This window comes from Populus alba, chromosome 14 (assembly GCF_005239225.2).
Source record: "Populus alba chromosome 14, ASM523922v2, whole genome shotgun sequence".
Taxonomy (NCBI): domain Eukaryota; kingdom Viridiplantae; phylum Streptophyta; class Magnoliopsida; order Malpighiales; family Salicaceae; genus Populus; species Populus alba.
In genome coordinates this window covers 21365461-21393018 of record NC_133297.1, presented here as the reverse complement: position 1 = coordinate 21393018, position 27558 = coordinate 21365461, and the positions used below count along the sequence as shown (strand labels likewise).

Below are 27558 nucleotides of genomic sequence, written 5' to 3'. Positions count from 1 at the left end.
ATTTTTAATATTGACCGTTATGAAACTCGATCATTATATACTAGTCGAACACAAACCTTGTTTCTCATTCCAGCACGGAGGGAACTTGAATTGCTCTCAAAGCCTAACTCTTATTAAAAACTGTCTTGCAAAATCAAACAAATCTAAACATGGGTCAAGGACCATCGGGCGGTCTGAATCGGCAACTCCCAGGAGACAGAAAACAAGATGGAAGCGACAAGAAAGACAAGAAATTCGAGCCGGCGGCTCCACCAGTGCGCGTGGGCCGCAAGCAGCGGAAGCAGAAAGGCCCAGAGGCGGCTGCACGGCTGCCTACGGTGACGCCTCTTACAAAGTGTAAACTGAGACTGCTAAAACTGGAGCGAATTAAGGATTATTTGTTGATGGAAGAGGAGTTTGTGGCAAATCAAGAGAGATTGAAGCCACAAGAAGAGAAAGTGGAAGAGGATAGATCCAAGGTTGACGATTTGAGAGGCTCACCTATGAGTGTCGGAAGTTTGGAGGAGTTGATTGATGAGAATCATGCTATTGTTTCGTCGTCAGTTGGACCTGAGTATTATGTCGGGATTTTGTCTTTTGTTGATAAGGATCAGCTTGAGCCTGGTTGTGCTATCTTGATGCATAATAAGGTAATTTGGGTTTCTCAAAGTTTGTACCTTTAAGGGTTTTGATTAATATTTACTAGTTTCGAGTGTTATTTTTGTTGCAAAGTTTCAAATTATGGTTTGTATGTTTGAAATGAGGGGTTTTGTTTCATGAGCTGCTTAGGTTTTGGACATGATTACTACGAACTTTATCATAAGCTAGTAACTAGTTACGTTGGTTTAAGTTGTTGTAAGAAAGTAATGATCTAGGTTTGGATTGGTAATGGTTGTGTTGTATGGTATTTGAATTTCCGGGGCCGTAATTGATTTAAAAGTTCATTATGGATATTTACAACATTATTGTTAACCCTCCACGCAACATTGATCTGATAGTATTAATCTTTGCTTATGTATAAGCTATCGTCTTAATTCTGGTATAACGTGATGCAAGATGATGTCATAGAAGAATTTCCGTCATTCATTACTAGATTTCAATTATAGTCTGGAAAACTTAGCATATGAAAGATTTCACAATGTATGCAATTTGGTTTTGAAGGTTCTTGTAGAGTATGTTAATATTGGCTAGATGTAGCCTAGCTGCTTGCCTTATGGGTTATGCTAGTTGTCTCATACCAAACTATGCATGTTTTCTTTAAAGAAATTGTAATCTAATTTGCTGCCTTATTTTAGTTTTCATGTCAATTGATATAGTTCTTAACAATATCTCATTTAGGAAAATGGTTTTGATAATAACTTATATGCTTTATGACTACTTGACAGGTTCTATCTGTTGTTGGGCTTCTTCAAGATGAAGTTGATCCAATGGTATCTGTGATGAAGGTTGACAAGGCTCCATTAGAATCTTATGCTGACATAGGTGGTCTAGATGCCCAAATACAGGAAATCAAAGAAGCAGTTGAGCTTCCACTGACTCATCCTGAATTATATGAAGATATTGGTATTAAGCCTCCTAAGGGGGTTATATTGTATGGAGAACCTGGGACTGGCAAGACCTTGCTTGCAAAGGTGTGCACTCAAAATATTTTTCCAATTGGATTGTTGCAATTCAAGATATCGTCTTTTGATCTGACACTGAATCCAACATGAGCTTTTATAGTTGGCTTTTGTTGCTGTGTCTCTTCTTGAAAGCCCATGTAAAAAGTAATTGCAATTGACTGTTTTTAAACCTATAAATTTCTAAGTTTAACTTTCATCACATAATTTTGTGTCTTTCCATGATTTGACCAAAGAGATTGTTTTTCCAAAATTATTGACTTAGGATTGTACTCTGAATTTCCAGGTATTTTTCATAAGACACGAATAAATTTCTTTTTCTTATGCTTTTAAGCATACAAAAGAATTTGGATGGTTTGTGTACCTTACTGGGTTTGCTCTATTTTATTGCTGCTGCACATTTATATGATTTTAACATGACGTACAGCTATCTAATCAAAATTGGGAAAAATATATTTTTTTCTCACTATTTTCTCTGTAATGGTATGGCATTATGATTTTATGCAAGTGGAGTGAACTTAGACTGACTTTGTAAGCCTCGGTTGTTTTCCAGGCAGTGGCTAATTCAACATCAGCAACTTTCTTGCGTGTTGTTGGAAGTGAATTGATTCAAAAGTACTTGGGAGATGGCCCAAAACTAGTGAGGGAACTTTTCAGAGTTGCTGATGATCTCTCTCCATCTATTGTCTTCATTGATGAAATTGATGCTATTGGTACAAAGAGGTGAGTTAGTAAAATTTACAGATTACTCATAAATATGGAAGAAATAGAATATCTATGTTATAACTGATGTAATTTGAAATGTTTCTGGTGTAACGTCTTACAGGTATGATGCCCATTCAGGTGGTGAACGTGAAATTCAGAGGACCATGTTGGAACTACTGAACCAGTTAGATGGTTTTGATTCAAGAGGAGATGTCAAAGTGATTCTAGCGACCAACCGCATTGAAACCCTTGATCCTGCTTTGCTTCGACCTGGTCGAATTGATAGAAAGATTGAATTCCCTCTTCCTGATATCAAAACAAGGAGGCGTATTTTCCAGGTATGCATGGCTTGATTATTGGAAGCAATGTATTGGAGATCATTCCATATGATTTATTAGTGATCTTATGCCTCACTGCTTTGTGTTTTTCATCATTGACTCTGTGAAGCTCCCTCATACAATTAATCTCAATATGTGGATTGTAGATACACACAGCAAGGATGACATTGGCTGATGACGTTAACTTCGAAGAGTTTGTTATGACCAAGGATGAGTTCTCGGGAGCAGATATAAAGGCAATATGTACTGAAGCTGGGTTGCTTGCATTACGAGAGCGGCGCATGAAGGTGAGTAGTGTATTTTGATTTCCTTGTTGGTGAGAATATTTGGTTTTCTCTTGTCTAGATTTAGATTTTTCCCTAATAGAAGTCTAGTCAAAGCTTCATCCCATTGCCCAATTGAGAAGCAGTCTCTGATGGAGTTTGTATGCCATTTGTTGGGCAGTGGGCTTGTAGCTTCTCCTATTTGAGATATGGTCAAATCATCTAATAAGACTTTGACTAGCAATACTAACAACCTCCTCACAAGCTGGCATAGTCTCGCGGTACTACATCCGATAGCATTCTCAAGTGAAACAGTTTCAAATCCTAGTGACTCTAGTTTCCTATGTGTTGTTTTTTAGTGGGGGAGGTAAATCCCCCACTGTGTTGCCAAATGGTCCTTTGGGGCTCCCTATGAACCAAAAAAAAACCTTCTTCCAATCCTGAATCCTAGCGCTTTCTCTAGTCTCAGGGCTGACAGATATTTGTGCGGACATCTCTCAAGATACATTAAAATCAAATTTGAATGGTTTGCAACATAACCTAACAAGAATCTGTTTTGGAGAACTAAAGTTATACACAATGATTACCTCCACTTTTCTCCTATAAAAGACGTGAACAAATAGTATAAAATCATTACGAAGTTGATTAATTCTTTGAAGATATTGCAAATTCAATTAAGAACTTAGTATGAGAATCACTTACCTTCACAAAAAATAACAAGAATGCCAATTTTTTTATTAAAAATGTTTTTTTTTTCCCAAAAAAGTCTATACAAAATAGTATTTATACTAGAACAAATCTTAAGTCTAATAGAATATCCCTAATATATATGGATAAACCTAATAAATAATAATAATCCAATGACCCCGAATTTAAATAAAGATTCTAATATCTCTAAAAGACCTAATAATAATAATTAAAAGATAAATACAAAAATGGTGTAACTAATTTAAATAAGATTGAAGTTGTTTTTGTAATCTGCTGTCAAAATTAAACCTAATTTTAATCAACACATTTTCTCCAAGTACCATCTTTCTTAGGTACTAAAAGTATGAGAACAACACATGGACTCATGTTCTCACGAATATACCCCTTCGGCATTTACTTCTCCACATGCTTTTAAAGCTCCTTTGTTTTCTCAGGATTATTTTAAAAGCTTAATCTATTAGGAATAGCCGAACCTAATACTAGGTCAATCTGATGTTCCATTTCTATTATAAGTGACAATCCACTAAGAATTTTATTAGAAAATACATTTTCAAATTCTTGTAACAAAGAAACACTAACACTAGTAAAAAATCAAGTTCATTAGTGTTAAAGTATGCTTCCTTATACAAGAGTAAAATCATAGGCATATCAGAAAAATAAGCATGTGTAAAATCGATTTGTTTTGCATACAAATTAAGGTATTTCTCCACTTTTATTACACTTCTTTTCTCACATTTTCTTTCTTCTCTCCACTTATTTTCTCTCTACACTCGACTTTCCTTTTATTTTTATTTTGGTTGAAGCCTTCAAATTTGTCTTTAATGGCCAAAGCTTTACTTCTTGGTGTTCCACACTCATGACTCACTTTATTATCGCTCAGCCTCACATCCTCACTATTATTTTGTAACAAGGCTTGTTCGGCTTCTTCTGTTTTCTTTAGATTCAACTGATGTTCATACATTTGTCTAGGTTACAATGGTGCAAGCGTTTATGTTTTCTCATCTTTTTCCAGTGTATATCTATTTTTAAAACAACCATACTTGGCCGTCCTATTAAATTGTCAAGGTCTCTCAACTAATTGGTGTGCAACATGCATAGGAACAACATCACACAAAACCTTATCCTTATATCTCCATACTAAGAATGAGATTAAAATATTATCAATAATCATACTACATACTTTATTTTTTATGTGACATGTAGTATGAAAGATATTCTCTTTTTGTTGCTTAACATTTACTTTACTAACCTGGACATTCAAAGATCTCCTTATAACCAATGATTCACCATTAACATCTTCAAGGGCTGACATGCTTTCACATTCATCAGCTAACTCTACTTCTCCATCATCTCTTAAAATCATAAGCTTTTTATTTGGACAATCCGATGCATAGTGTCCAATCCAAGTCCTTGACACCTAAAACATTTAATTACATTTATGTTTTTGCTGAGCTTTATTTCTTTCCTTTTCCTTTATTGTTGCAACTACTTTTTAACATACAAGGGTTCAATAACTTTAGATACTACTATTGGCTTTATTTGTGCATTACCCTCTATCTTGAAAATCAGCTTCCAACCCTGAGAGGATCCCAAATAACCATTTGGTCTTGCATTATCTTTTCTTTTCAATTGTTTTTCCACCTTTATAACCATATGCTCCATATCTTCAATTTCTAAATAATGTTGCAGTTCAATCACATTAGCAATATCTCTATTTAAACCATTTAAAATATAGTCATTGTGGCTTCTCTATCTTCAAAAACATTAGCTCGAATCATAGCTTTTTTCATCTCCTTAAAATACTCTTCAACACTTTTAGAATAATGAGATATAGATTGCAATCTATTAAATGCCTTCCTATAGTGTGTCAATGAGTCTTTCTCCATTATGTCTCCTATCTGTAATAAGTGGATTCCACAAAATAATAGTATAATTAGTGGATTCAACTACAACTAGTTTTACCTTCCTTTCCTCCAAATATCGACGACAATCAAATACAAATCTCATCTTTATCCAGTCCAAACAAGCCCCTGGATCATTCTTTCCCTAAAATATTAGAATTTTAAGTTTTGTACTATCTAAATTACGATCTAAATCATCGTGATTATCAAAATTTCTTCCTTGGTTGAAATTCTTATTTGGTCGGAATCTACAACCAATGGACGTGTTTCGTATAAAGGATTTTGGTGTGTATAAGACTTTCTTCCATGATTAACTACATCATTCTCATTATCATCGTGGTTTTTAGCTACATTTTCATCGAGAGGAGAGAGTTATTTTTGTAACCTGTTGACAGAATCGAAGCTCAACTTCAAATGCATGATTCTCTTTCATCTTAATGAATTAGAAGGTGTGTCATATATCACTGGAAAGTTACAAATGTCTACTTTTCAACGTAATTGGAATCACATTAAAAGTCTTTTTGTAGCTCTAGTTATGACCAAAACAATAGGAAAAAAAATCAAAATTAGTAGATTTGAATCTTCTTATTTTAATTTTTGTGTGATGTCTGAATGTCAATCTACAAGCTTTTCTTGAATAGGAATTAAATTAATCAGGGCTTGCACTTAATTATTTAATATTTTCTTCAAAAAATTCATCAAAAGCCCCTCTTTGAACCTTTTGGTTCCAAGTCTTATTACTGGATCAACTGGAACCTTTAACGGGTCTCTTGATGACATTTGTTTTTGGTGAAACTCTCCTTTTCTTGTAAGTTTTGATACGAGTTTCTGGCTTTCATTGCGAGGGACTTAATTTTCTAATGTGCTTATAAGGTGGTTCTCAAAGTTGTGCCTGTTCTAGGTACGTGTATATATATTGGTTCTAATTTCAAAATTCTGCCCTGCAGGTGACACATACTGACTTCAAGAAGGCTAAGGAAAAGGTGATGTTCAAAAAGAAGGAAGGGGTGCCTGAAGGACTTTACATGTGATGACATTCTCGTTGTTGTGCTCTTGTGTTTTTGGATTGTTTATTTTCAAGTTGTTTCTTCTTAGACTCTAAATAGAAGGTTGTCCACGTGTGAATGAAGTGCTGATAAGATGTCTACCTTGAATTTATCAAAGGCATCCAACAACCCCCCTTATATCAACAGCAGTTATGGATGTTACACTATCACCAAAAAGAGCCTTGCTTTCTAGGTTACTTGCTGAAGAGTCACTTGGTGGTTTCTAGCAGTCCCGTAATGTACTAAAAGCAGCTAAAATCCAGTTCTCCTGTATAAATGTGAGATGGAAGCAAAGCCCCACGGTATATCCACTTTAATCCTTAAATACTGTATCTTTAGGAATATTAATGGTGACAAAATATAGCAAGAGGTGGTGGTAGTGGCGGTACTTTCTTTTCTTTGTATTTGTGAAAGTTTTGATAAGATTTTAAAGTTGGTCGATTAAACAAGGATGTAGTTTTAATTTGTAGTATTAAGATAAATTAAGAGAACAAGGATAAAATAAAGAACAAAAAAAACTAGGGTGGCTTGTTTAGAACTCAAGGGAAATAGTTATATTAAGTCCTTATATTTTGAGTTGGCTTTGTTTTAGATCCCTTTAGTTTTTGAAAATTTAACTTTGATTCAAAATTTTTACTTTATTTTTTTTAAGTCTTTATGTTTGATAAAGGAGAGAGAAATTTATTGGAAATGGTGAACGAGAGAAAAAATTGTTGGTTGGATATATTTTAATAATAAAAAAATTATTTTTAGTGTTAATAAGTTTTATTTGACAAGAAGTTTTATTGAAATATTTATACAGTTTATCTTGTCAAAAAAACAAAATAGATTGAGATGGAGAAATGTGTTTTTTTTTATCTAATTTGATCTTGTGTTTTTGGATTAATTTAAGAGCGCCTTGATTTGAGAGATTTGTTTATGGAGATTATGAGGGTGTTTATTAGGTATTTTTAGATGAAAATAAGTTGAAAATAGTTTTTGAGTTAAAAAACCCTTACCTGAACTTTTATTTACTTGAGCAATTAGATAATAGGTCATCTTTATTTTTTAATAAAAAAAATACAACTTGAGCTAGGCAAAAGACAAAAAAGGAAGCAAATGCTAGGTGCATTGGCCCACCTATGCCCAATCACTAGTCCTTTTTTGTCCTTTAAATGTTTTATCTTTAATTTAAATTGAAATGTATTAAAATAAATTAGTTAAAATTTATTTTTAAATAAAATTATAGCATTCTTTTTATAATATTAGCAAACACTCTTTCTTTACATGCCATAATGATTTTTAAAAAAAAATTTAGTTGGTAGCTTCTTTACAAATGCCTATTCTGTATCATATAATTAAATAAAAATAAATATTAAAAAATTTATTAAACCCAACCAAATTAATGACTTAAATCATGAGGTTTGCAGGTTAATTAGGTTGATCTGGTTTTATCCAAAATTTGTCAATCTTAATCTTTATAAAACAATAAGGTAAAACGACATCGTCTAAAATATTTCTTTCTTAAGTCAGAAGTTGCATTTGAATTCTCTAGGTTGACCAAGCAATATAATGTCAACTCTAACCTGATTTAATTTAAAATTCGAACTTAATGGATCTTTAGTTTTAATTGAAATTAATTAATTAACATTGTATTTGGGATATCATTTAAATATCATTCAATTATTACTTTATCTTTGAATAAGATTATAAATTATTTTTCCAATATTATAAAGTGCTTTTTTATATAGCTCTTTATGATATTTTTTTTGTTAAATTTTATTCAAATGTTTTTTTTATGTGTGTCTATTTTTATTATTATATAATTAAATCAAAGTCAATGGTTTTTGAAATCCAGCCGCTCAAGAGCTTTCTCCCTCCTCTATTTTTTTTTATAACTTTCTCTCTTCTTTTTCAAGATCGAGGGACTAATACATAAGAAAATTAAAGTTTGGAACCTAAGTAAAAAATTAAAAAAGACCAAATATTATAAAATTTTAAAATAAAAAGACAAAAATATAAATTTGCAAGCTATTGAACAATACACATGAGAAACATGTTAGTTTTTGTGAATTTCAATTTTGGTTCCTTTTCTTTTAGTTTGGTTTTCCATAACAATTATAAATCTTGTCATACAAAATTGACACGCCATCACCATGGAATATATATTATTTTTTTTGCTCAAAAGCATGATAGTACGCAACCTAAAAAGAACCAGAAAAATAATGAAAAAAAACATAACACTGAAGGACCAAATTGAAAAATAAATAAAAAGCTTGAGTGCCAAAGAAAAGGGAATTTAAATACCAAAGTGCTATAAATAACGAAATGTAAAACCTTATTCTTTTTTAGTTTCTTTTAATGGTATTAATAGATTTAATCTAGTTGCATTAAGAAAACAACATCCCATTGATAAAGGGTAAGATATCATATTTTTGATAGGTTATAATAAATGTGGGTGCAATTAAAGTTTATCTAAGATGATGGGTAGAATTGTAGTTTTTCTAAGCAATGAACTAAGTTGAGTCATGACTCATGAAACACTTTATTGTAAGACTTTGTATGACATTTTGTAAGTTTTTTTTAATTAAAGTTTCAATATATGATTCTAATGGATAATAGCTTATTTATCATGCTTAAACTTGCAGGTCAAATATTTTACAAGAAATTAAGGATAATTATTAAAATTCTAGATTTATAAGCATTTAGCTTATGAAATTTAGAAATAAAAAGAGCTCCAAATACATATGAGATCATGAAGACCATTATTCTCTCTAAAAAGGGATAGCTAATAAATTTTAATCATAACAATAGGAATTTGTGTTTTTATTTAATGATTTTAAAAAGAAAAACAACACTATATAAATCTGATGCGAGCCCAGAAAGTAAAAAACTCTAGAATCCACAATCAAGATTGAATGCAATTTATTTTGAATTAAAATCTAAAATCAAGTTTAAAAAACCCTGACCTAGTGATTATTTGAATCAAAGAAACATTGTTACTGGATGTGAACTCCAACCTACTGATAATAACAAACAAAAGACCAAAGGTATAGGGATGAACACCATAAAGAAAATATAATTGATAAGTTCTAAAAGTTTTATGAAGAACCATGAGTAAGAGAGAACTTTCACACACAAATCTTATTTCTAAATAATCATTAAGTTGTCATAACTTACAAACCAAAAAATATTTATAGTTCAATACAATAAATCCTACTAAAATATTGGGTTGGGATTAAAACCCAAATATAAACTTGTTCAAGAGTACTTTAAAATAAAATAAAAACACTCGAGTCTTAATAAATAAAGTCAAATCTACATAGAAACTTTTAAACCATATCTAAAGGCTTTTGTGATGCTTAATTGCAACAAAATGTTAACTCTATAAGAAATAGGGTCTTTAAATTTTATTTTATTTTTCATTTCAGACCGATCTAATAATCAAAGTGAAAACTATGACCATTAATACAAAGTTGTGTAATCAAGCTCTGGTACATGTTAAACCACCACATCTCTTACTTGGATCATATTGATAAATGATTTATCTTTCTTTGAATTCAACTTCATGTTTGATGCCACCTTAAAAAGAATTCTCAAAACTTGCTCAACCCAGACATCTCAAATCAACCTATTAAATGCATCATTGATCCTATTGGCTCTTGCCCTTGTAATTGGTTCAATCGAAATATGCAATGAATCTCGTGGTGGTTCTTGTTGATTCTCATTATTCCCCCTTTCCTCAAAATAATTTGACCTTGAATTGTCACCAGCATAAAAAAAAAAAAAAAAAAAAAAAAACATTGAATGTAGCACTAACATTGTACTCACCTAGAAGATCCAACTTATATGCATTGTTTTTTACCCGTTTCAAAAACTTGAAATGAACCATCCCTTTTTACCTGCAACTTAGATCGCATATGGGTTGAAAATATTTCCTTTCTTATATACACCTAAACCCGATCATCAGGTTCAAAGATAACACATCTACAACTCTTGTTGGCTTTAGATGAATATTATTTAATCTTCTTTTCTATTTGTAGCCAAACACTCTCATGAAATTTCTTCACCAATTCTATACCTTTTCATTAATAACATAACCAAGACAAAAAAAACTTTTTCCATATAAAAAAAAATACTTTTGAGATTAACATACAACGTTCCCTCAATCAAAACTTGAAGCACACAATATAAGTTCTCAACATGCTCTTTTAAACTATTGCTATAAACCAAGATATCATCAAAATAAACTACAACAGACCTATATATAAATGCATGCAATACATGATTCATCAATCTTATAAATATATTTGGTGCATTAGTAAGACCAAATGATGTAACTAACCATTCATATAGCCCATGTTTAATCTTAAAAATAATTTTTTATTCATCACCTTTTTTCATTTTAATTTCATCGTAACCACTTTTTAAATCAGTTTTTGTAAGGATAAATGAACCATTCAATTCATTTAACATGCCATCTAGCTTAGAAACTGGATATCTATACTAAACCATAATATTGTTAATAGCCTGACAATCCACACATATCCTTAAGACTCATCTTTTTTCAGTAAAAGAGGCATTGGTATTGCACATGGAACCATGCTCTCCCTAATATACCTTTTAGCTATCAGCTCTCAACTTTCCATTAAAGCTTTTTTAATTTTCTCTAGTTTACTTTTATAAGTTATTCACTTAGGAATTGAAGTTTTAGGCATAAGATCAATTCAATATTATATTCTTCTGAGTGATAGCTAACCACTTGGAGTGTCATTAGAAAATACATCTTTATATTCCCGTAACAAAGAAACAACAATATTAGGAAGAGATTGATCAAGATAATTAGTATTAAAACATACCTATTTCTATAAAAGTTCAGACATAGGCTTGTTAGTATAAAAACACTCTTGACATCACTCTCTTTTTACATAAAAAATCACTTGCTTATTTGTTTTTCTCTTGACATCCTCTTTTTCTTTCTTCTCATATGCCCCATTTTATCTCTCTTATTGTTCACCTCTTTCTTCCTACTCCTTTCAACCACCTTTGTTTTTCAATTATCTCAACCTCAATCTCTTTTTTTAATCTCAAATAATCCTCGTAAACTTGTTTTGGTGATAATGATACAAAGGTGATATATTTTACATCTTTTACAAATGAATAGCTATTCTTAAACCTATCATGTATAGTTTTCCTATCAAACTACCATGATCTCCCTTAAAGTAAATGTCTTACATGCACAGGAACAAAATCACACAACCTTATCATTATACCTCCTAATAAAAAAAGGAGACCAAAACTTGTTTGTTCACCCTTACCCTACCATCATTTAACAACCAAAACTTATAAGATCTATGAGGTTTTTTAGTATTCAAATTCAACTTATCAACAAGTATAGTACTAGCTATATTAGCATAACATTGATTTTCCCTCAACAACTCAACTTTTCAATGACGATTAAGAAGTGTCAATGTTATTTCTATCTAAGACTTTGCAAACTCGGTCGATAACTTTTTGTTTCAAAATCAAAGCTTATATTTCAAAGATCATGTCTATTCAAGTAAATTGGTGAAATGAAATTAGAGAGATATTAATTTTGAAAGTATTTTGAAAATTAAGCTTTTTGGTCAAAGATCTAGCACATGCCATTCAATAAGTGCACCCATTTCATTATTTTGTATTTTAAAAATAGAAATTAACTTGTTGTAAGATTAAAATAGTTTGTTTGGATCTTTTATGGTTCTTTATACCAATTTTAATATTTCATTTTAGGTATATCATTTAATGGTATAGGATGAGGTGACCTTTTATAGATTTCAATAGCAAGAGTGTAACGACCTTAAATTTCCATGTAATTTTCATATTTCTAATCATCATGATTGAGTATAATGGGATAATTGTTTGTGCAATCTGTCTAACAATACATCTCGTTATTGATTCTTTGGTTTACCAAATTTACAGCAAAGTTTCCCCTATAATTGATACATTTTCTCAGTTCTTTTCTTATTCTACTAGGCAACACAATATCAAATAATTGTATTACATACATGTAGTAGCCTTCAACCACCCACCAATTCAATTGTTTCTCCATTTGATTCTTTCACATTGCTTCTCACAATTCATCTTATATTCTTTTCATTTTTCATTTATTTAAAACATATATGTGATGAATACACACACATAACAAAAGAGATGCAATAAGCAAATGCTAGAAATACAATCATACCTTTTAATATATTTCAAAGTGAAGTTATTAACAATTTTAATTATTCATAATACATAAAAATAAGTACCTAACAAAATTATAAATAGTGAAACGACACAATCAGTGCTGGCCCACTTCGTGTCATAGACCTACAACATATATAGCATTATAAGAGTTATTAGTCATCAAGAAGACTTATGCTCATGATTCTTTTTATGAGGGAAAGGAATCATTATGTCAATTAGCACTTTTAACAATCATACTCAAAACATTCAACTCAAGTTCAATAATACCTCAACTTATGTGACAATACCCATACCCATCATTGCAACTAAAATAACATTATAAATTTAACATCTAGCCAAAAAATACATGTACGTGGTTTTTCATAAGGAAGAAAAATAATATGTTTATCCAAAAAAAAAATTAGCATTGATTACATTATATACATATTGACTTACACACTAGCTGCTATGGTGTCAAGTTCATATTTGTCACTTTTGACATTGCCTTTACGACGAATTATGTCATACATTCAAATCTAAGGTTATGAAGTACACGTCACCACGTAGCAACATATTTTCTTAATTTTGTATTCCTCAATCAATAATTAATATTTCATTTCCTTAGTTACTGATTTCCTTGGGTACAATTATTGAAGTAACCACACATACTAATCCTATGTTTACTCGTGACCATCATTGTTTAACATATATATATTTTTTTGTAACATTACTATAGTTTATATTTTATAGGTATAACAACGGTTTGTTACATTATCACCCCATTAACATTTACTGAGACTTAGTAATACATCAAACGATATTATGTTTGAAGTTGCCAATACAACCGAGGATGGTTTCAATGGTTAATGGTCTCACACAATGGTTTCCATTATACAATTGAGGATAGTTTTAATGTTTTCCATTATTTGAAAACAACAAAACCATGGTTTCTACTCATTGAAAACAACAATACATTGGTCTCCATTAAAAAAAAAAAGACAACCATATGAATTTCCTTTTTATTAGGGACAACTAGGAAGTAACTTTTGTTGCCTATAATTTAATTTAAAGAACTTGTCAACTTAAATAAAAGTATAGGGAAAGGAGAATTTACATCATCATCTTATAATTAACCAAATCGTACTTTGCTTCCGTAGTCATCATTCTTTTGGGCAACTAAACATCAAAAGTTGCCATATTCATAGATATTGGTAGTTAATCGTCAACTATCAATTTATATATTGTCCTTAGTCTCTAATATTATGGTCATTAAGTATCGTTTCTTTCTTACCCTCAGTAACCAACACTATAGCCAGTAAGCATCATTTTTTATCTCATCCTTAGTCACCGATACTATGGCCACTAAGTATAATCTGGTCATCCCCTCGCGTATGCCAATAATTTTGGCAAACCCATTTGATTGCCAACAAATTCGGCTATTTATATCTTCCTACCGATATCGAGCTATCTTTAATATTGTACTCCACATTTTCATACAATCTTATATTGCATTATTTTATTTAAGCTATGTTCAACAAACAACTGATGACATGTATTATGGTCTAGGAATCCTTGTACATATAGGATTCTTCCATGCATAACTATTCATTCCTAACTATGATCAATTTTATATATGGTTCTTTAAACATTAATTTTCATTGTGAATAACACATCAAACTCTTTATTTTATCATATCAGTAAATGCTTTCAAATGAGATGGTTCACAACACTCATTTTTGGTAATCTTAGCATAAATATCATTAGCCAAAGTTAATCTTCAATACTTATTCTCGGTTACCTAACATTGATTCCATTAGCCAAAGCTAATATTATCATTCATTCTCGGATATCCAATATCCATGCTGGATAGCCGATATTCATTGCGTTTCATAAGTAATTTTAATTAATTGAAATCGGGTAGGAATATTATGTATAAATACTTCGAGGATTTAATAATAATTAGTAAAAGGTGGAAACCACCTACTTGCCCCTCTCGTAGTGTGTCCTCGCCCGATCAAAGATTTGATCTCGGTCGCGCCTCCTAATACACAAAATAGCCATTACTTAGTATATTTGTATTTAGGTAATGTCAAAGATCATTTTCACACATAAACCAGAACACACATACATTCATTCAAACATTTCCCATCTACAGAAATTATACCATTATGACAATGAAATTATCAACAAAACTGAGTCATTTTGACATTGAAAATCTTTAGCAAAAGCTAAGTCATTCTGACACTGAAAATCATCAATAAAAACTAAGTCATTCTGACATTGAAAATCGTCAGTGAAAAACTAAGTCATTCTAACATTGAAAATCATCAACAAAAACTAGTCATTCTAACATTTCTTTTCCCTAAATTCATACATATGATCAATACCAAGTTTTCTTCCTAAGGACCATACTTCAACCTAGTTTTAGACATAAACCACAACCAAATTCACTTCCAAAGTTTATGAAGCAAGGGAAACATATAATGTTTCTATTCCATGACAATATCACGCATTCATCAAACATTGTTAAAGAGGAACCATCACTCATTACTATCTTCATGAGGATCTTTCTTTGCTATACTCTCTTAAGGTGGCCAATGCCTATGTCATTCTCCTAATAAGCATATTTTTGTGTTCTTCATGTGGCAATATCAAATTCTTAATTATTATCGCGTAGGATAAGGTGTTCCACGCATTCCAATTACAAAGTACTACTAAATATGTTCAATGATCATATTCTTTTCTACAATCTCATCAAGTTCATCACAATGTTGTCAAGTAGTACACAATCAAGTTTAGCATGTGCATTCTCAAGGATTCTCCCATCTAAATTTCTACAGGCCAAAACATAGGTATTAACATTAAGTGTTCATTTCATCAATTTATTTACTACATCATTCCAAGTGTTAGAACCTTTAATCAATAACAAATTCCAAGTAAAGATTAGAGCTTGATTAGTTCTAGTTGGTTTAGTCCACCTAACCCCGAACACTATTTGGTGTTTTAATCGTAACTAAAGTTTTAGAACTCTTTTTTTAGCATGGTTTGTCTCTATGAAAAGCTAATACATAGGGCTACAACTTCAATGAGGACACAACACCCAGTTTTTCCATCTACATATCTAAACTCACTCATTACAATAACATAAGAAATTTGTCTAGTACTATATTAGTTTGGACCCTTACTCTGTGTTTTTCTCATATTTTGAGTTATACAGCTCCAAATAAGTCAAGACTAGTTCCATTTGAAAGAAAGCATTCATACCTATAGCTTTTATAAAGATACCAGCTCCAAATTACATCATTTTAAAGCTCACAATTAAAGATTACAGTAGCACCCAAAATCTATCCAGTACTTTGTCGGTCTGGACGTTTACTTAGTGTTTATATCTGGAGTTATACAACTCCAAATAAGTCAAGACTAGTTCCATTTACAAGGTAACATCCATACTTACAACCTTTATAGAGACATCAACTCCAAATTACATTGTTTTCAGTTGTAATTTCAACTAGAAGTTGGCTAGTAAGATTATCAAAATTTTAACTACATAAGAGATAAATTTGACAAGCACACTAAGTGTTTTCATGCATCATAACATCCATTATCATTACTCCATATTCAAAGAAACTCTCATTTTCGACATATTTTCAAGAATGTTAGAATCACAACATTGGGGGTTTTCCAATTATCCTTTACTAACTTTGAAATCAAGGAGGAAAACTAAGGATGTACACTTTTGTCAATAATTTTAAGCTTAGATTGAAGAGTTCTTACCAATTTTTTCTTCAATTTTTCTTCCTCTTCATCATCCATACTTATCCCTCAAGTTTCTCTTCTCCAACCAAGCCTCTTGATTTCAACCTAAAAGTGTTTCTCTCCTTACAAACCTGTTTACAAGCTTCAATCTCATAATTTGGAAAGATTTATCAAGTGATTTTTTGAAGAGAGGAAAGAAAGAAGCCTCCTTCTCTCTTTTTAGCTACTATTCCACATGAACAGTAGCAGCAAGCATGGTGACATTAGGTTTTATGACTCCATCGATTTTAGCTTTAAAAAAGCTGGGTTGTTACAATTGGCATCCTAAATAGATGGTTGGGTTGAGTACGATGATTAGCTTTGGCTAATGGCTTCCTAGATGGATAGTCGGGTTGATTGTGCTGATTAGCTTCGGCTAATGACTCCAAAAGAGATGACTGAGTTAGATATTGTGATTAGCTTCAGCTAAAAGTATCCAAAATGAATAACCGGGTTAAAGTGAAGTTATTAACCTCAGCCGATGTTTTAACTCTGATCTCTAGAACTCCTATAGAGAGGTTGAGATGTATGAGTAAGGATAATACAATTGACAAAATAATAAGGATTTTACTATGTATATAACAAGTAAAAGAAGGAACGTACCCTCTTAGGTTGATAAGGAAAAGTAACGATAACATTCTTCTAGTTGTTTATTATCATGTTAGATTATTTATAATTTTTATATCTATTTTGCTTTGTAATAGGGACATCAAACAATCAAGGTGCATAGGAATCCTGCCCCACTAGTCCATGTGTTTTGATATGAACTATGTATCCTCATGTTTTAGATGTTATGTATTTTGTGTAACAAATGTACTAGTTATAAAATGACCATTCAACATTTTTGTAAAGACTTGTGCTAATAACTATAATAGAACATGGATGTGGATGTATAAACATGTAAATAAAATGTTATGGATGTATATATAAGGTATTCTTTTTATTGGAATGTTGTATTATGAAATCATATGAGTATTGCACTATACCAATGAATGAATCCTATCTTGTTAAAACCCTGAATATTGTCTTGAGAATCATCGACAACGTGATGACATATAAAAGAAAAATTACCATCAATTTTAGCTTTGAATTATTAGGATATTACAACAATTATGGACCCATGAATCATTTTTCTTTTCAAGCTCAAATTATTACGCTAGACGAGGTCAAAATTTATCAGTTCTAACCGACCTTGCTTGAAATGATAAAAATTTATCTTTGTTTATTCCTTTTACAATTCTTAAAATATATATTCCTTGCAGCTCCATTTTAAGCCTGATATAATCTTTCTTTCGAAAGGAAATCCAAACCTAGATCACACCCCATATTGGGAGCAAGTGAGAGATTTTTTGGTTGAGAAAATTAAGACAATAATAGAGTCAATGGTAAAGGGAATGCTAAGAGTGAAAGCTCAACGATTGAGAAAGAGGTAAAAATGAAAAAAGCCTAGAAATTGCCCACACTTGAAGGAAAATCAAGTTTTGATGATGGAAAACCATGAAAAGGTTAAAGGTAGGAAAATGTCTATCATGTGTAGGCGGGGAAAGAGAGATTTTAATTGAGGAAAGGCACAACAAATGCCAAAAGTTGATATCGGGGTCAAGAGTAAAAAAAAATTAAAAAAATAAAGGAAAGAAGAAAGAAGAAAATGTTAAACTATGAACATGTCTTGTGATATTTGTGATAAATCATCATGTGTCTTCAAATGAAGAAAGATTATCCATTAAAGGAAATGTTGGATTTATTTTATGACCTATGTTAAGAGAATATTAATCTTTTAAGTGAAAATAGAATATGTGGCATGGGGTATATGCCATTCTTTTACAAAGACAATAAAAGAAAAATGAGAAAATGACAAGGCTAATGATTGATTGGCCCTTCCTTTGAATTGAAATGTGAGAATAAAAAAGATGGATTATCATAAGATAAATCATGGGCAATCAATTTTAGTATTTTTTTTCAAAACTAAAATCAATGAAATTTTTTTCATCCATTACACACAAACTCAAGGCATCAACATGGAATGAATTTAGTTTAATTAGGAAGAAAATGGTTATACATACGGGCATGATATGTTGTTGGCTATATTGTTGTGTTAAACTTGATATGTTGTTGATTATACTATTATGTTAAACTTGATGAAATAACATGAATATGGGACTTATTTACGTGTCGTTGAATTGCTACAATGCTAAATAAACATATATTGATATTTGTGTTATGTGTTGATGAGTGATTAATGGAGCGTGATTTAGTGAGGTTCTATGCCCACCTAAGATGAAAAACATTGGTAGAGAAAAACTTAGCGTAAGCTTTATACTTGATCAAAGGGCGAGTGAAACCAGAAATGACTTCATCGCCACTGCTGATTTTTTAATTGGCGGCGACCAAAGTTGTATTTATGATTTTTGAGGCGGCAGCGATTTAATTTCGTTAACAATTTATGCATCAGCCGCAAACCATATGGGCTGACGACTTCAACTTCAGCTAGGAAACTATGTTATTTCTCTCATTTTCTAATGTGCTACTTTGAAAAAAAAATTACTCTAAATATCATCCAATTCCATGATATAGAACATTGTGCAAACGTTTTCTGATTGATGGCAAGGAGAGACAGATCTGCAACATAAATTTGTGCAGACCATCTGCAAGCCACGGTGTATCACAAACCCACAAAAAAAATAACAAAAAAGAAAAAAGGTGATTTCAGTTCACTGTAAAAATATAAATTTTCTAAAATCAGCTGCATATAAAAACTTCCAAGGATTATTATAAAGTACCATTGGCTAGGTAAGTGTACAAGTACAGTCTCCCAAAAGTTCAAGTTAAACATGCTGGTTCAGCCTGCAGAAAGCTCGACTCAAAGCCCACAATGGCCATGGAAACAAATCAATATAAAACAAGGGTGAGAATCAGCTGCATACAAATGTTGACAAGCAACAAATAAACACTTCTCTTGAAGGAGCCGCAGATAAACTTTACACAGAATTACATCAAATACACTTTAAGCTCAGATGTTCATGTTGACATAAAAGCCATCCCAACAACTCTTAACGAGTTCTGCATTTACCTTTGTTTATTATACACCCAGACCATCTAGGGGTCGTCATCATAGGGAACATCCACAGCAAGATACGATGGAAGAATTAAGATCGGCCTTCCATTATGGTGGAATTCAGCAACCATTGAAGCGTGATTTGGCTGATAGTCCCAGTTATTACCAGTCAAGTCCAAACGCTCAAGACTACCTAAGTAATAACAAGTTTAATATAGGTTAGGATTCAAGTGTTCACATGAAATCACAGGCCATTAGCATCATGCCCAAAAGTAGTCATTTCATTTTGTACTACTGCCACCTTCCATGGAAACTTGTAAGCACTTGAAATTTGGCAAACTTTATTGTATATATCATAATACCTTAATTTTCCCAACAGAAAATGACGAGATTTCAAATGTAAAATGTGTTACCAATGTTATACCAACAAAAGAAACAAGTGGAAGTCAACAGCCAATATTAATAAATAAAAAATCATTCAAGTAGACAGATACCTTTAGATAACTTCAGAGCAGAGCATATAACTGTTAAAGATTCTAAAGGCATGATATTGTATGCTGTGTTGATGGTAATAATGTTTGGGGCCAATGACATGAGCTTTGCCAAAAATCTTGCAGTTTCAAACCCACCGCGGTTTTTGCTGTACCAATTAAGTCATTAGTCGATCCATACTGTTGGCAAGAGCAATAATATCAGTTAAGAAAATAAAGAAATAATTTCAAACCTTATATTGATATCAACAAGCTTCAATTCTGTCATCAATCCTTTCTCTAGTTCCTGAAAGCCAAGTGAACCCAGTCCAACGCCTCCAACATTAAGTGTTTTAATAGCTGTGCCCAAAAATTTTTGCAGAGGTCCTGCTACTTCACTGGTTTACAGTAATTACAAAGTTAATGCAACTCAAGAACGAAACATAAAAAATAAATAGTTGCTTCTATACCAGAGCCAAACAGACAAACCTGCCAAGGCCATTATCTGCAAGTGAGAGTGAGTTTAGCGGTCTTTTCAAGTTTGAAAGGCTATCTAAAAGTTCAGTTGCTCCACTGCAGGAAAGCTCACAATTCTCTAAATACAACTCAACCAAGGGAGAGCATCTATCAAGAGCCTCGATAATATAAGGGATTAAGCATCTGCAAAGTTCAACTGCAGCTTTGAGACTTTTGCCTACTACATTGAAAGTGGATGTGGCAAATGAAAATTCATCTAACCTGATGCCATCATCCTCAATGGGATTGTCACTTATATCCAGGATCTCCAAGTTCGGCATGGAAACAAGTGCACATCTAAGACTCTCCACGTCACCCTTGTGAAGATCATTTCCCCTGAAACCAGACAATAGTTTTATTAATTAATAAAGTAAAAAACTGTCTGAAAACCAAAAGGCAGTCATACAATCTTATTAATCATCAGAGTGCTATGCCCTAAATTGAATGGAGAGAAAAAAATAACAATGGACCTGGTTATGCCAAAATTGGAATAGCTTGGTTTAAGATATTGTTCAAGAATACGAGAAACAGCAGATCATATCACCTTATATTGAGTACACGTAATGATTGCAAAGACTTTCCTATTCCTAACGATAATGGAACTTTGCATTTTGATTTCCCATTGAGATTACAAAGCCATCCTGCTATCTGTAATGTTATTTCAAAATATCAATCTTTTGCAATTATGGACGGATTCAAAACAATTATAGACGGATTCAAAATGTATGATAGATCTAATAGAAATGCATTACTCACATTGTTGTCAGAAAGGTCAAGGATGGATAGGCTACACGAAGCATCAAGAAGAACGCTAAAAAGCATCCATGCAAAATTCCTGTCTAGATGGTTGTCATGTAATTTCAAAGAACACAAAGACCTGAGAACAAAAACATTTACAAATAAGGGCAGGTATCATTGAAGTAAACAGAGGAAGCTTCCCAGGAGAACAAACTCCGTTTACACACCAGAGCCATTGAGATTTGTAAATAGGTTAATGTAATACGAGTAACCATAATTTTCTGCTTTTATTCTCTATGCAAGTCCAGGGAAGAGCTCTAAGGGGCTGTTTCAGCAGAAAACAATTCCAGAATACATTCCAGAAAAATAAAAATCACACTAGAAGTGGTACTGTGTGCATTGATTGGATATTTCAATACACCCAAGAAACTAACAGGAACCAAAATACGACGAATAATATTTGACAATATGGCAGATGAGTTACAGCTAAGAGTTCAAGACTTCCAGGGGACTTGTCCAGTATATTTACCCTCTAAGTACAGACATGCTGGTAGCTCAACACAACCCATTAGATTTGACAGTTTATGAGCATCTCACCAACCTCAAGAAATCAGAGAAAAAAAACATACAGTAAGAAGCTGATCAAGAACAAAGCACAGGTTGAGATGAATGGATATACCTGCCTGATGAAAGGAATGATACAAATCCAGGAGGTAAGGAAACTGGATTAATTTCAAGAAAGCTTGATGTGTTGATTGAGAAGTGCTGTATTCCATGTGTGTGTGTATTAACCACATTTAAAGAACCACATATTGCACTCACAAAAGTTGGTGAAAGCTTGCAGTAAATGAACTCTAGTGATGTCAAAGTTTCACTGTTTTGGATCAACAGTTTGCATAATCCATCAACCTATTGATACAATAATCAAAATTCAGCATTTTTCATTGAATTTGGACACAGGGTAACACAAATAAACAGTAGTCTAAGGAGCTTGACTTCATTATGATAAGGAGAATTTCCCATTTTCAAACATAGGTTGCATGAATTTGATATTTAATTACATGGTCTCACTGAACAACTGAATTATTATTATCCAAGTAAAAAATAGCGGCATTCAAGTGCTTCTAGATGTACCAAGAAAGTCACGTCAACAGGATCTAGAGTATTTGGTTGGCTGCACAGGTTGGTGATTACATTTTCTTAGAGAGAAAATTTATCCTTGACACAAATTGATCACTAGTAATGTATATGCTTTTAACGTTAGGGTCAGAGAAAATCAAATTAAGTTTTCTCTCGCAAGGAGCATCTTATTGCCTCTTAGGAAACTATTATAAGTTAGTACACACAAATTACTTTCATTTCCTATTGTGGAAGAGCAATATTTGGAATGAGTGTATTTATAGCATTTCCAAAGGCAGGGTAAAGAATCTAGGTTGGACAAGCTCTTATTCGTCCCTGGTTGACTTGTATAAGGTAATGATTTTTATCTATACTTCTCAAAGTGTTTCAATTCTTTCCTTTTAAATTCCATATTATGGTGTAAGACAACAGATACATAACTTGGAAATTTGTCACGAAGCATATCCATTCAGTTTGTCACAGTAGTCAACATTTGTAGCATGTACGGCAAGAGCAGTACTATTTGTTAAGTTGTCAAGTGCTTTGCTTGTTTACATTTTTTTCTGTGTAGTGCCTCTTTGGTGTTTTGTGGATATAAACTGATTACAATTATAGCTGAAGTTATTGGTCTTGCACTCTCTCAAAAATAACAAGAATTCTTAGCTACTTATAATATCCTGATGCACATATAAAAAGGAAGCAAGCAAAGCACGCATACATGTTTCTCAGACATGATCCACCGCACTATCAAACTTTGTAAGTTGCTCTTCCTTAATAATACCTGTTTCAAAATAGTTATTAGCAATGTGGTATTTATCATTCTGTCCAGAAGCATTGTCTTGAGAATGATTAACGATGTGAGACGTGGCTTTTAATGCAAATCATAAAAACAGGTTAATATAATAAAATTTCTTCCGAAGATGACTAAGATTGCCTCTTGACAGAAAAATACGAAACAATAATGATACTAGGGGTTGCATCTTCTCTCCCTCCTGAAACTTCAGTCCAGAGGAGGTAAGCAAATGTTATCATTATATTGAACCTCAGGTTGCTTGTACTTTTCTTAGTTAATTTCTAGGGAAACCCTCAAAACATGACAAATCTAAAGATGAGTTGATCTGGTATGAAAACATGCCTAGGAAAGCCTTGACAAAATGAATAAACAAAAACTCCTTCCATGATTGTCAGGACAATGGTAAGAACATCTCAAGCCCATAGTATCACTTTTAAAAAGAATTCTATCTGAACAACCCAACTTTCAGGTTTTCAGCATATATGAAGGCCAGCAAAAACCAAAACACACTCCAGCCAAAATGAATCCATTCAAAATAATAATAACAACAATAATAGACATAGAGACTCTAGAAAAAAATTCAAAGTTGTTGATGGTTTTATTCTACTAAAGGGATAGGAACATACACAAGTTTCTGCAACACAGAACACATTTTGAAGTCTCAAACAGCTGCACAGAGAAAACAATATAAATGAAACTAAACCATGTTAGTATAACTAAATTGGTTTAAACATAATGGACATATTAAAGAGACTCCACAATACATGTTACATTGCATAAGTTAAATCGATTTGGTTTCACATTGAACGGTCATTTGCATGAAAGCCTTGATGATGGAATAAGCATATTGTCAAAAATCAAAGGAAGAAACAAGCTTTTCTGCATAATGGCAGATTTGAAAAGATGTTCACTAAGCAACTCGGTTTCCTCCAGAAATTAAAGAGGCTAGGCAGAAACTCTCCTAATACAAAGATTTAGCAATACATGTTACCTAGCATAGTGCCCAAATTGTTGGCAGTGGTATGATAATTTAGAATAATTTGGATGATTTACATGTCCCTCGCAACCAATACATTTCAGTATACCATCTGCAAGGAACATAACAGCATTTGATGAAACAAATTCCTCAACTTAACAAAGCTAGAAGCACATGCAAATACAATAAAAAACAAAAAACAAAAAAATCACAGATGTGTTTCTGAAATGCACTATCTTGATTAGTTGCCTCATCTTTTTCTTCTTCTTCTTTCTTTCTTTTTTTTTTTTGCGTGAAATAACATGATTCATTACCTGAAACATTCATCTCACCGATGCATCCATCAAAAGAGGGGAGCAAAGCTAACTCTGCTGCTTCATCAAGGCAACTGTTTATCCGGTTAATACAAGAACAAGAAGAAGAAGACGAGGAAGAAGAAGAATCCAAATACAAGCAATATATATATAGAATAGGTAGCAATACTTCTGCAAGTGTGTTTGCCAGTATATCCGTCGCCAGTCAAGTTGTGTTTCAGAAGGGTAAAAACGATCAGGCCAGCGCAACTTAAACAGCGCCTTCCATGCCGAATCAAAGTTTCCATTTCTGTTTTAAGAAAACACCAGTGAACTGTTAGAGGGGGCAACGAGAGGAAAAACCCAAATAAAAAGAAATTCTGACGACCTCCCACGCTTTCTCCCATCATCGTTCAAAGGAGCCTCGTAATCATTGCAGTCCTTAAAAGGCCTGCTCCACCCAAATAAAAATCAAATCAAACAAAACATTTCTTCCCTTTTTTCATAAGCATTGTTCTGCACCGCACGCACTTACATATCTGTTTCTAATTTGTGCAAAGCCAGCGGGGGTAATTTTGTCAATAAACGATTAAATAAATGAGACGGGATGTCATATATATCCGGTCGAACATCATCATCTCCGGCGGCTGCTGTTTTTTTATATATATCTAAAAGAAATCAACAATTTTGCAAAATCAGAAATTCAAAATTGGAATCGTGAAGAAGAAATTACCGTGCACTACTTCTCTTTTGATCGTTTCGATGACTAGAGATATTAGAGAAGGAACTTTTCTTGCCATTCCTATTCCTAGTTTTGTAATCGTAAAACCAACTGGATCAGCTCTTGATGGAACCAGTGCGGCGTTTATCTATGGTATAGCTACTCACCAGGCCAGTCAAGTATAAGAGACGACCCGTCTCCTGCTCCTTTGTTTTCAGCTTACGACGTCGTGTTGATGTACAAGACTTCTTTAATTTTCAATTTCATACCAGATACTTGTTTTCTTTTTCAAGAGTATTTCCGATTCCGTTATTTTTTAAAATAAAATAATTAAATTATTTTTTTTTAGAATTAAAATAGAAACCGCGGCCTGGTTGGTTACATTAAAGATTTATTTAAGCTTCATAAATTTATTTAAGCTTTTATGATTATTTTTTTAAGCTTTTAAAGATTTTGTGATTCATCTAGTATGATTTACAAATCAAATTATACTTGTTTTCTTTTCCATAAAAAAGAGTATTTTTATTTTGGTTTTTTTAAAAAATAAAATAATTAAATTAATTTTTTTTTCATTTTCGATTCGGTTTGATATGTTAATTAATGTAAAAAACCTATATAAATTTATTTGAGCTTTTATGATTTTTTTTTTTTGGGCTTTTAAAGATTTTATGATTTTTAGTTTAATTTGTAAATCAATATTGTAGCGTACTTTAAAGACTAGCTCAAAGATAAGCCGACTCGCAAAAGCTAATACTATATATTTTACATAAGTTCAATCTAGGTTTCAATAATTAACTTCAAAATGCTAATAGATAAAGGTTATAGAAGCTTATATGTTTGTTGCTTGCAAATCTATTGTCTAAGACCAAAGAAATGGAATTGAACCCCAAACCTAATAAAGGTAATAAAAAAACATCACGTGATTAAAGCCAAGATGTCACTATTTCAAGAATAAATCCTCCAAAAAAAAAAAAAAAAATTAACATGTTTGTGAAAGAATCCCCAAAAAACTATTAGTTTAATATGCTTTGTAGTCAATCAATTGGTTACATGTGGCATTATTATATTCATGTAAATATATATTTATTATTAATAAAGGCCTAATTTATCTTTAATATTCATATAATATTAGGTTAATGAATCTAATATTTGATTTATGAATCTAAAATAAATATAAAATTTATGGAACAAAAATGTTTTGCAAAAAAAATAAATTATAAAATAGTTATAATCATGAGATTTTTATTGCATTAAAACAATGTTCTTAAAATATTTATGGTTGATGCTTTCTTAAATACTAGACATTATTAGAGTTTTAAAAAACTGATACATGTTATGTTTTTTTCTTTATAAAAAATATCAGTTGTTCTCATAAAATGAAGTATAATGGATACCTAAAACTAATATATAAGTACTTTCATAAGACTCACATGACAGTTAAGTAAGTGATCTTTAGACTTGACATTACTAAGTTATTTTATATAAATAATTTTATACTTTGATCATATTATATGTTATCTTAATCAAGGTAATTAAGGTACATATATTGTATGTAACACGAATTGTTTGAAGGTACTTGAGTGATCAAGAAATGATTCATCATCATAGGTGAATTAGGGGAAAATGTTTCATCTGTTCTCAAATAGTATTGACTGAGAAATCAATGATTATTATGTAAAGAACAACCATGATTTAACATGACAAACATGCTTCATACTTTAATGTTAAATCATAATATTATTGACGAAATGATATTAATTACACTAAGAAACTGGTCACTAAAAGATTAAGTCAAACCACTAATGACTTTTTTAATATTTGGGGGATCATGACACGTTACTAGATAATGCACCTGATTTTTAAATGTAAATTAATCAATTATTGAATTGATAATAAATTAAAAATTTTAATTTATTTAATTATAATTATAATTTATATTTAGACCAACATATTAAGAACATAATGGGTTACACACATTAAAAACTATTAGTCAAAAAATAAACTAGAATAATTTAATTAAGTATTACTTGATTAAAATACATTTTAGGGATTATATTTCTAAACCTAAAAAAATCAAGTAAGGACTTGATTGAGTTAATTTCTAAAATTATCCTGAATTAATACATGAATATTATTCAGGGGGTAAATTGATATTTTGCTAATTTATAGGGTTTTTCAAATTTTTCTTATAAATAGTAAGCTATGCCTCTTTTTTTTGTTATTGTCTATTAGACAAAAAAAAATTATGTAACTCATATAATAAAGAGCTAGCACTCTAGACATAGCAATCCCTCTATTCTAAATAGGGATTTAGGAGATTTCTCACTAATGGTT

General features: G+C 31.7%; 2 protein-coding genes across 6 annotated transcripts; one reads left to right on the top strand and one right to left on the bottom strand.

Annotated features, from left to right (window-relative positions):
* The first annotated feature begins 46 nt into the window (after positions 1–46).
* LOC118039647 (26S proteasome regulatory subunit 4 homolog A) lies at positions 47–6703 on the top strand. The gene is made up of 6 exons (XM_035046404.2): positions 47–629; positions 1365–1610; positions 2152–2321; positions 2425–2641; positions 2788–2928; positions 6461–6703. The coding sequence occupies exons 1-6, from the start codon at positions 150–152 to the stop codon at positions 6542–6544; spliced, it is 1338 nt and encodes a 445-aa protein (XP_034902295.1). The 5' UTR covers positions 47–149; the 3' UTR covers positions 6545–6703.
* A 12569-nt stretch (positions 6704–19272) lies between these two features.
* LOC118039645 (uncharacterized) lies at positions 19273–25385 on the bottom strand. Of its 5 annotated transcripts, none has more exons than XM_035046400.2 (16): positions 25237–25385; positions 25039–25153; positions 24892–24954; positions 24694–24813; positions 24525–24598; positions 24226–24322; positions 23861–23903; positions 23160–23222; positions 22002–22231; positions 21341–21461; positions 21129–21232; positions 20807–20920; positions 20558–20728; positions 20323–20466; positions 20093–20238; positions 19273–19791 (listed from the first exon to the last, which is right to left on the bottom strand). In XM_035046400.2, exons 1-16 carry the CDS (start codon positions 25301–25303, stop codon positions 19640–19642), a joined length of 1824 nt encoding a protein of 607 aa, XP_034902291.1. In that variant the 5' UTR covers positions 25304–25385; the 3' UTR covers positions 19273–19639. The 5 variants fall into 5 exon arrangements, with proteins under 5 accessions (XP_034902291.1, XP_034902292.1, XP_073260564.1 ...); XM_035046401.2 differs by having other exon boundaries at positions 25039–25150; XM_073404463.1 differs by having other exon boundaries at positions 24525–24581; positions 25039–25377.
* Positions 25386–27558: the final 2173 nt, after the last annotated feature.